This window comes from Erythranthe guttata, chromosome 14 (genome assembly GCF_056151865.1).
Source record: "Erythranthe guttata isolate IM_541 chromosome 14, IM_541, whole genome shotgun sequence".
Lineage (NCBI taxonomy): Eukaryota > Viridiplantae > Streptophyta > Magnoliopsida > Lamiales > Phrymaceae > Erythranthe > Erythranthe guttata.
In genome coordinates, this window is record NC_142546.1 from 23,993,525 (window position 1) to 24,002,136 (window position 8,612).

At 37.4% G+C, this 8,612-nt stretch overlaps 1 protein-coding gene across 4 annotated transcripts; it reads left to right on the top strand.

The window, feature by feature from the left end:
* Positions 1–118: 118 nt before the first annotated feature.
* LOC105958771 (P-loop containing nucleoside triphosphate hydrolases superfamily protein) lies at positions 119–8,165 on the top strand. 4 transcript variants are annotated; one of them, XM_088813882.1, is made up of 27 exons: positions 119–399; positions 592–764; positions 1,092–1,241; positions 1,378–1,530; positions 1,604–1,815; positions 1,990–2,147; positions 2,237–2,361; positions 2,622–2,658; positions 2,799–2,890; positions 2,981–3,097; positions 3,302–3,415; positions 3,501–3,575; positions 3,691–3,877; positions 4,003–4,103; positions 4,226–4,324; positions 4,411–4,524; positions 4,592–4,789; positions 5,075–5,146; positions 5,227–5,317; positions 5,405–5,430; positions 5,557–5,642; positions 5,836–5,907; positions 6,030–6,257; positions 6,355–6,490; positions 6,673–6,771; positions 6,889–7,452; positions 7,574–8,165. In XM_088813882.1, the coding sequence occupies exons 2-27, from the start codon at positions 645–647 to the stop codon at positions 7,919–7,921; spliced, it is 3,774 nt and encodes a 1,257-aa protein (XP_088670008.1). In that variant the 5' UTR covers positions 119–399; positions 592–644; the 3' UTR covers positions 7,922–8,165. The 4 variants fall into 4 exon arrangements, with proteins under 4 accessions (XP_088670008.1, XP_088670010.1, XP_088670009.1 ...); XM_088813884.1 differs by having other exon boundaries at positions 236–399; positions 6,676–6,771; XM_088813883.1 differs by having other exon boundaries at positions 287–489.
* The last annotated feature ends 447 nt before the right edge of the window (positions 8,166–8,612 follow it).

The window sequence follows — 8,612 nt, forward strand, 5'->3', positions numbered from 1 at the left end:
GAGTAAAATCTGGATTAGCTATTAATTATGCATAATATAATTTTCAAGAACTTTTAGGGATTTTTATTTCATTTCAAATATAGCAAATTTTATTTGTGCAGCAAATAAAATTATTTCCATGTAAAGGGCGAAGTCGGATCGCACGTGTCCAAAATTTGAAACGTGGATTTCCGATTTCGGACCCAACCGCCTTTTTCCAATTCAATTTTTTGGGACCTTAGTAAATTCCATTACTACCCTTCGCTTTCTCTCTATTCATTCTTCTCTCCTCCTTTTTCCAGATTTCAAATTGAATAGCCGCCTGTCTCTCTCTCTCTCTCTCTCTCTCTCTCTCTCTCTCTCTCCTTCGAACGTATTTGTCGAGTTCAAAATCAATCCTTCCGTTGCCAGCTAAACAATGTACGCTTTTTTACCTCCTTTCATCTCTTAGCCTGCGCAATCAATACCTTCATTCTGATTTTTTTAATTTTTGAATTTTCCGATTGGGAGGTGGGTCTGTTGTGCATGTAATTGAAATGTGGGTTTCGGGTAGTGCGATGATGGTATAATGCTTGCTGAAATTTATGCATTTCATTTTTTTTTGGGTTTCAGATAGCAAAATCTAGGGTTTCGGTTTCTGGCGAGGATTTCTAATTTGGGAGAAGATGGACCATTGCGAGTCTTCGCAGAGCGTGAGGGTTGCTGTAAACATCCGGCCGCTTGTCACGCCTGAGCTTCTCATTGGCTGTACAGACTGTATAACTGTCTATCCCTCTGAAAAACAGGTTTCATTTCCGCGACACGACTAGTGTAATTTTTAAATTAAATTGTATGTTATGTTTTTTTTGGGGGGTGAATTATGTAGTATGAAATTTGATTATTGATTTACAGTAATTCGTGTTGTTGCAATACATTATAACAAATAATATACTTCTTTATGTGTGAAATTATAGTGAATTATGACGGCCTTAGATCTTTTCTTGGGTCTAAGTTTTAGTAAAATTATATTGGAGTTCTGATGGGCATAAACACATAATAAGATAGGTTTTCTAGATATAAGGTCTCAAATGATTGGTTCTAACTGTAATTTATGTAATTGGTTTCACAAATAGGTTCAAATTGGATCACATTCATTCACATATGATAACGTCTTTGGTAAAAGAGGATGCTCGTCTTCATCATCAATATTTGATGATTGTGTTGCTCCATTAGTTGATGCCCTTTTCCATGGGTATAATGGCACCGTACTTGCATATGGCCAGGTATTTAGTTTCATTATATTCAAGTATTTAATTTCACAAAAAAAAAAAACAATTCTTCTACATTTTTTAATAAATGTTAGTCATGCTTTCGAGTAAACATGGATAATTGATTTCTTTCTGTTGACTTAATTTCTAGACTGGTTCGGGAAAAACGTATACCATGGGTACAAATTATAATGGTGAAGAACAAAGGAACGGTGTCATTCCTAGAGTGATGGATACTATTTTCTCAAAAGTGGATACTATGAAAGATGCTGGAGAGTGCTTGATTAGAGTATCTTTCATTGAGGTATAGGGTGTAAAATTACGCAAACTTAGTGTTCACATTTCTAAGTTGTTTATTAATTAAGACTTACATGCAGATTTTCAAGGAAGAGGTGTTTGATTTGTTAGATCCAAAAACCACAGGCCCTGCAAGAGTGCCAATTCAAATAAGAGAGAGAGTGGGCGGAGGGATTTCCCTTGCTGGTGTTACTGAGGCAGAGGTGAGGACAAAGGAAGAGATGGCTTCATATCTTTTGCAAGGCTCGTTGACTCGAGCCACAGGAAGCACTAATATGAACAGCCAATCAAGGTGTTTATATTTGTCTTTTCCTTTTTAATATATGTTTTAGTTAAATTACTGACATACGGCTGTTATCATGTCATTTGCATACTTTCAAATTATGAAACTCAATGTTTAAGACGATGTGTTTCCATATTTTGCGCAATGTGATCCTTCTCACCTATCCTTTTGGATTTTCTACAGCCGTTCCCATGCCATTTTCACCATATCAATGGAACAAAGGAAAATAACTGGCGACGAAATTGGTGATGATGTTTTGACCGCAAAGCTTCATCTCGTAGATCTTGCTGGTTCTGAGCGTGCAAAACGAACTGGTGCAGACGGATCACGCCTTCAAGAAGGTAATGTGTCATTGGTTTTTCTCCTCTTCTACTGGTTGTTGGTTTTGGCAGAGTAACTGAACTTGTATATTCTTTTTCATATGTTCTAGGTATTCACATCAATAAGGGATTGTTGGCTCTTGGTAATGTGATCAGTGCTTTGGGAGATGACAAGAAGCGGAAAGAAGGAGGTCATGTTCCTTACAGGGACAGCAAGCTAACTCGCATATTACAGGTGATAATTTATTTTCCGTTTCCTCTAGATGCCCTCTAATGAGGAGACAAACCCAATGACTGTCAGAAAAAAAGTTGTAGTATCTCGAGGTTTTTTGCTACTTCAAACCCGTTGAATTTTATTGAGAAAAATATGCAGCGATTAACCCTGAATTTTGCGAGGTTTTTTCCTGGTGTAATTCTTGCAATCGTCAAGAGTTTTTTCCATTTCTTGCACAAAAAAATTCGTGTATCACTCTAATTGGTAATTCATTTCTGTAGGATTCCCTTGGAGGAAATTGCAAAACCGTCATGATTGGTATGTGTTTGTATATATTCTCATTTTATTGCTATGAACAAGCCAATCTTTGTAACCCATAATGCTTAAGATTGATGAAAGAATGTTCTCTTTTTTCTGTAGAACAATTGGCACATGTATAACTATTTTTATCATTACAGCATGCATTAGCCCTGCTGACACGAATGCTGAGGAGACACTGAACACATTGAAGTATGCAAATCGTGCACGAAACATTCAAAACAAAGCAATTGTAAGCTCCAAAATCTATAATAGGTTCCAACTTCCATTTTTTGAGAAAAATATTTCGTTATGGTTTTCATGTCATATTTCAAATTTGTAGATTAATCGTGATCCAGCGACAGCTCAGATGCAACGGATGCGAAGTCAGATTGAACAATTGCAAGCGGAGTTACTTTACCTCCGTGGAGACTCGAATGTACCAGCTGAAGAAGTTAAAGTATAATACTGCCCACCAACTCTATTCTTTACATTGTTCCCTCTATCAATTTTACTAACCATCAGTTGATTTTCAAATTATCTCTATATGTTTGTTGAGGGCATTTTGGCTTAACATGTAATGTATAATCTGAAGTGTGGGGATTCATAGATGAAATTATTGCAGATTGTTTTTTATATCTACTCCACATTTTCTGATTTACAGATTCTTAAGCACAAAATATCTTTACTTGAAGCAAGTAAAATGGGACTACAGGAGGCACTTCAAGAATGCCGAATGAGTTATGACCATTTGACACAGCGTGCTATTGATGCTCAGGTTGATTTCGCGTTTAAAGAAAATTGTTTTCAACTTTCCATGAAATGCTGCTGTCTGCTTTGTTAATCTAATCATTTTGTGTCAGGTGGAAAGGGATAGACTAATTATGAAAATTGAATCAATTCAGAATGGCAAGTCTTTGGATGACATAGACGGCAAGGTTATATTTGTAGTTTATACTTTCTAATTAACTGGTTATTCTTGTGAAATGTTCTTATCAAGGACTGATTTTCTTCTCTCTCACTAAAAAAAAAATATTTTTTCTGGTTCATCAGGACCTTGATTTGGTGAAAAGCTACATTACAAAGATTCAGGAGCTAGAGGGTGAATTAATAAGGTTACGACATTCAAACCGTCTAAAACCGGCAAATTCCGCTGATTATCTCGATTTAGAAGATGATGGTGCTCACTCAAGAAATGAGTATTTCATGGATTCTGATATGAAAACTGTGGAAACCGAAGGTAAGCTATTGCCAGCTATTGTGAACCTCAAAGTTAATGCCAGCTTGCTCTTTGGCAGATATTCCATATCTTGTATAAATGTGATTCAAACATCAATCAAAAATTCAACTCTTGATATCTTGTAGGTGTGGTTGAAGATGTGGAAAAAGAGATTGAACATACTTCTCTTCAGGAAAAACTGGACAGAGAACTGAAAGAATTGGATAAAAGACTTGAAGAGAAGGAGGTAAACATTTTTCTAGAGTATCTAAGTCCAAATTTTAGGGGGGGGGGGGTGTTGAGGTAATTGCAATATTTTTCTTCGGCATGTACTCACTCTCTCTCTGTCATTTATTTTTCATTTTATAGGCTGAAATGAAGCAGTTTGCGGGATCCGATACATCAGTTATTAAGCAGCATTATGAGAAGAAACTGCAAGACATGGAACTAGAAAAGAGGGCTTATCAGGTACATTTTTGTTTTTGATACTTCTTATTATCAGGTTCTATTTAAATACGTATCTCTAAACACTGTTGATTTATTTTTTTGTGTAGAAAGAGATTGAAGAACTCAGACATAATCTATCAATTATCTCTTGCAATTCTGATGATAGTGCTCAAAAGCTCAAGGAAGAGTATCTTCAAAAACTCAATGCCCTTGAAACACAGGTAAATCATTTGTTAATAGTTACTTTTCTAATTAATGTTCTTGGTAATGACTCCATTCTCTCTATAGGTTTCCGTGTTGAAGAAAAAACAGGATGCTCAAGCTCAACTACTGAGACAAAAACAAAAGAGTGATGAAGCTGCAAAAAGACTACAAGATGACATACAGAGGATAAAGACGCAAAAGGTTCAATTACAACAAAAGATAAAGCTAGAATCTGAGCAATTCAGGCTATGGAAAGCATCTCGAGAAAAAGAAGTGCTTCAGGTAGGTGCATGCCATAATTAATTCTCAGTAACATGCCGAGTTTCTACCCATTCAAACTATGTTTCCATTTCGATCTTTATATGTTTTAATGTTGATGTCAAAGGTTAATCTGTCATGTGGTTGGTCTGAAAACTAAAACAATTTCGATGTGCTTAAGTTGCCTGGACACGATATCGTCATCCACTCCCGATAAAGAAACAAAAATTGCACGTGCAGCATTTAATTGCTTTATTTATATCCTACAGTCTGAAACTAATAAAATATTTTTGGATGTCCTATATATAGCTAAAGAAGGAGGGAAGAAGAAACGAATATGAGATGCATAAGTTATTGGCTCTCAACCAGAGGCAAAAGCTGGTAATTTGGTAGCATGATTAATTTTGTTTTCTGAAATTATCGATATTTGGATATTGTAATATACATTTGTTGCAATTCAGGTCTTGCAGCGAAAGACTGAAGAAGCTGCTATGGCTACAAAACGACTTAAAGAGTTGCTAGATTCTCGAAAAGCTCCACGTGAAATGCCTGGTTAGATTATAACAAAAAATTTCTCAGCATAAGTATGCCTACATTCCGTGATATTGATTTGATTTGTATCGCATGTACCATGTGCAGGAAGTAACAAAGGCCCTGGAAGTCAGGTAACGTCTCTAGTGGAACTTGGCATACTTTTATTATTCTCATCAATGAGGACTTGTCTCCTTGGTAATGGATCATGTTCATTTATTCATTTGAATATTATTAACATATTTTATTTTGGTTTTAAGGCATTAGTACAGGCTATCGAGCATGAACTTGATGTTACTGTGGGAGTACATGAAGTGCGGTCAGAATATGAGCGGCAAATGAAAGAGTAAATGCAATAACGCTTTTGATATGAACTTCATTTTACTTTTTCTTACTTATTTGAGAGTGTTGTGACTGTTCTAATTTTTAGTTCCTGAGTGAGTATGTTTTGTTTGTTCACGGCGACACAAAATCATGCAAGCACGATCTATTCGTTTTACAGAAAAAAAGCTCTAACTGTTGACTTCTAATATTTGTAGGAGGGCTAAAATGGCCGAGGAAGTTGCCCGTTTGAAGGAAGAAGCACTGATACAAAAGCAGCAGGACTTTAGGTCAGAAATCTGATTTTGAATGAGTTATATCCTTTTTTGTTTATTGTTTTTTTTTTTTTTTGTTCTCTGCAAGTAAAGTGCCATTGTAGACTAAGGATATTGATTGGTTTCTTCGATTGTAGTGAATTTCCGCAAACAATGTCTCCTGGTGCTCGAAATTCAAGGGTTTTCGCTCTGGAGAATATGCTCTCTACTTCTTCAAGCACTCTTGTTTCCATGGCATCTCAATTATCAGAAGCCGAGGAGCGTGAACGTGCATTTAGTGGCCGAGGAAGGTGGAACCAAGTTCGTTCTCTTGCTGAAGCGAAAAATATCATGAACTTCCTTTTTAACCTGGCATCATCCTCCAGGTTAGTGGCTCTTCAACATTATTCAATTAATGAAATCAATTGTGCATTCTGAAGCTTTTTGCTCACAATATTGTTTTCCACCTACCCCACACAACAGATGCCACCTAAGAGATATGGAAGTTGACTGCCGAGAGAAGGACTCGGAAATTAGAGATTTGAAGGAAAAAGTAGTCAGTTTGGTTAGAGAACTTGAGCTAAGGAAGGCTGAACTCAGTCGTAAGGAAAATGCAATGGTGAGTACGCTGGAGCATTAGTTTAACTCTTATATGGCTGTACACCTATTATGTCATTTGATGCAAATTCTGCAATTATATTGTCTTTGACCGGCTGCATCAATGCGTGAACATGGAGATAACACAAGGCTAGTAAAAATGCACTAAATATTTGTTTAATGAGTTGTTGAAATTTCTGACAGAAGTTGGCTTTGGAGAGACGATCTAAAGAAATAAAAGAAGGGTTTGAAACTTCTGGTTCAAACAACAGCGACGGGCATGTGTATGACTTGCGATCCAAGGTATAGCACTACATCATCTTACCTTACCAATTGTTGATTGCATACACCCTTACGATATTATATATTGCACTTTAAAAAAAAAATTGACAACACGTGATTGGGTTTTCTTGTACTTAGGGATCCCGAAACTACGCTCTTCTTAATAGTGGAGTGTACGGGTCCCAGTTGCTCGAAGACATGGATACATCTGATGATGATGAGTCTGAAGAGTCGAATCTATCGAACGATGACGAAGTTGAGTGGGTTCGGACAAAAGAAAGACCAAGGCGCCAAAGTAGGAGAAGGAACTCTAAATCTGACAGCCACGTTGAGTCAATTATTAACTCAGAACAACCAGTTCAGACAACCTCTGTTGAGGGAGTATGCTGCACCTGCAGCAAAAGTTCTTCGTGCAAGACATCGAGATGTGAATGCAGAGCTGCAAGCGGTATGTGCAGTTTGACCTGTAGCTGTACGGCTAGTAGATGCAGCAATAGGGTAGAAATAGCTCCAAACGGCTTATTGCAACAAGAAACGATTGAAAATGGTGGCAATTTGTTTGGATCGGATGAAAGGCAGCGAAGTCATGATCTTGCTTCACACGGTGTAATGCTACTCCAGACTGCCTTATCTGAGAAGCCTGGGAATGCAAATGATGGTAGAGTCGTAAGGAAGCCATTATCTGACATTGGTAATAGCTTGGTAAGTGTTGGTCTTATGCCATTATAAGAGAGTTTATTTGATGCGCCAACCCCCCTTCCCCACCACACACACACACACACACACATGTAATTTGGTTTTCACAATGTTTGAAATTCTTCAGGCAAAATCCGGCGCACCAAAACAGAATATCAGGAAAAAATGGCGCAAGTCGGTTATTCAACTTGTACCTGCTACGCCACCTGTGCCTCAACCTCAGAATGTTGAATTACCAGAGCAGTTAAAAGCTAATGCAGAGCAGTCAAAAGCTAATGCAGAAACTGACATTCCTTTGAAGTTACCGAGAGCAATGCGGTCTAATTTGACAACTAACAACAATCATTTTAAAGAGAAGAACTCGGAGCATCAGCCTAACGAGTCGGTCAGTACTGATATATGCAATTCATCGTCACTTGGAAGTCCTCTTCCGGAAGCAAAAATGAAAAATGGCAAAGAAAACAGAGGACTATAGTGCTGAAAAATTGAAGTTGTTGGAGTATAAAATTCTGTAGATCGTTGGGAACTGTGAGTTCTAATTTATGTGGTTGGTGGTTTGCCTTTTCTGTTTAATGGAACTTTTTGGAGTTGTTGATTTTCAACCGTTAACATTGTTTGTATTGAATGAATGAATGATTGGCGTCGCAAATGCAGAAATTTGCATTGCCGTTGGTGATTGTTGATTTAACCAGTGTATGGTACATTGTCTCGTTTACAAATTGGGCAGTTGTAATTTAGTCCCTTTTCTCTCTCTCTCTCTCTCTCTCTCTCTCTCTCTCTCTCTCTCTCTCTCTCTCTCTCTTTTTGAGAAACTGCTATTTTTTACTATATGCTATGGGAGGTGATATTCGCGGTAGCAAAATTACGAATGTCGTTTTAAAAAATCCACTCTCTATCTTTCTTTCTCTCTCTACAATTTTAGCTTTTATATTAGAAATCATTCCAAAACTCATGTTATTGTAGCCATTTGCAAAAAAAAATGAGTCCATCGAATGAGGATCGAGATACGGAATCCAATGAGGTAAAATTTGTTCGTTTTTGTTCTTTAAATCGCGAAAACGCGACCCACGACCAATTTGGACGCCGAAAAATACGTTTCACGCCCAAACTGGGCGCAAAAAAACTCGATTCACGCCCGGTTTGGGCGCGCGACACAGCTTTCCGCG

Excerpts from the sequence above, each read along its gene's own strand:
- LOC105958771 (XM_088813882.1), top strand. The coding sequence starts at position 645 with ATGGACCATTGCGAGTCTTCGCAGAGCGTGAGGGTTGCTGTAAACATC. Across the intron at positions 1,531-1,603 it reads TTAGAGTATCTTTCATTGAG|ATTTTCAAGGAAGAGGTGTT; the intron begins GTATAGGGTGTA and ends ACTTACATGCAG. Across the intron at positions 2,148-2,236 it reads CGGATCACGCCTTCAAGAAG|GTATTCACATCAATAAGGGA; the intron begins GTAATGTGTCAT and ends CATATGTTCTAG.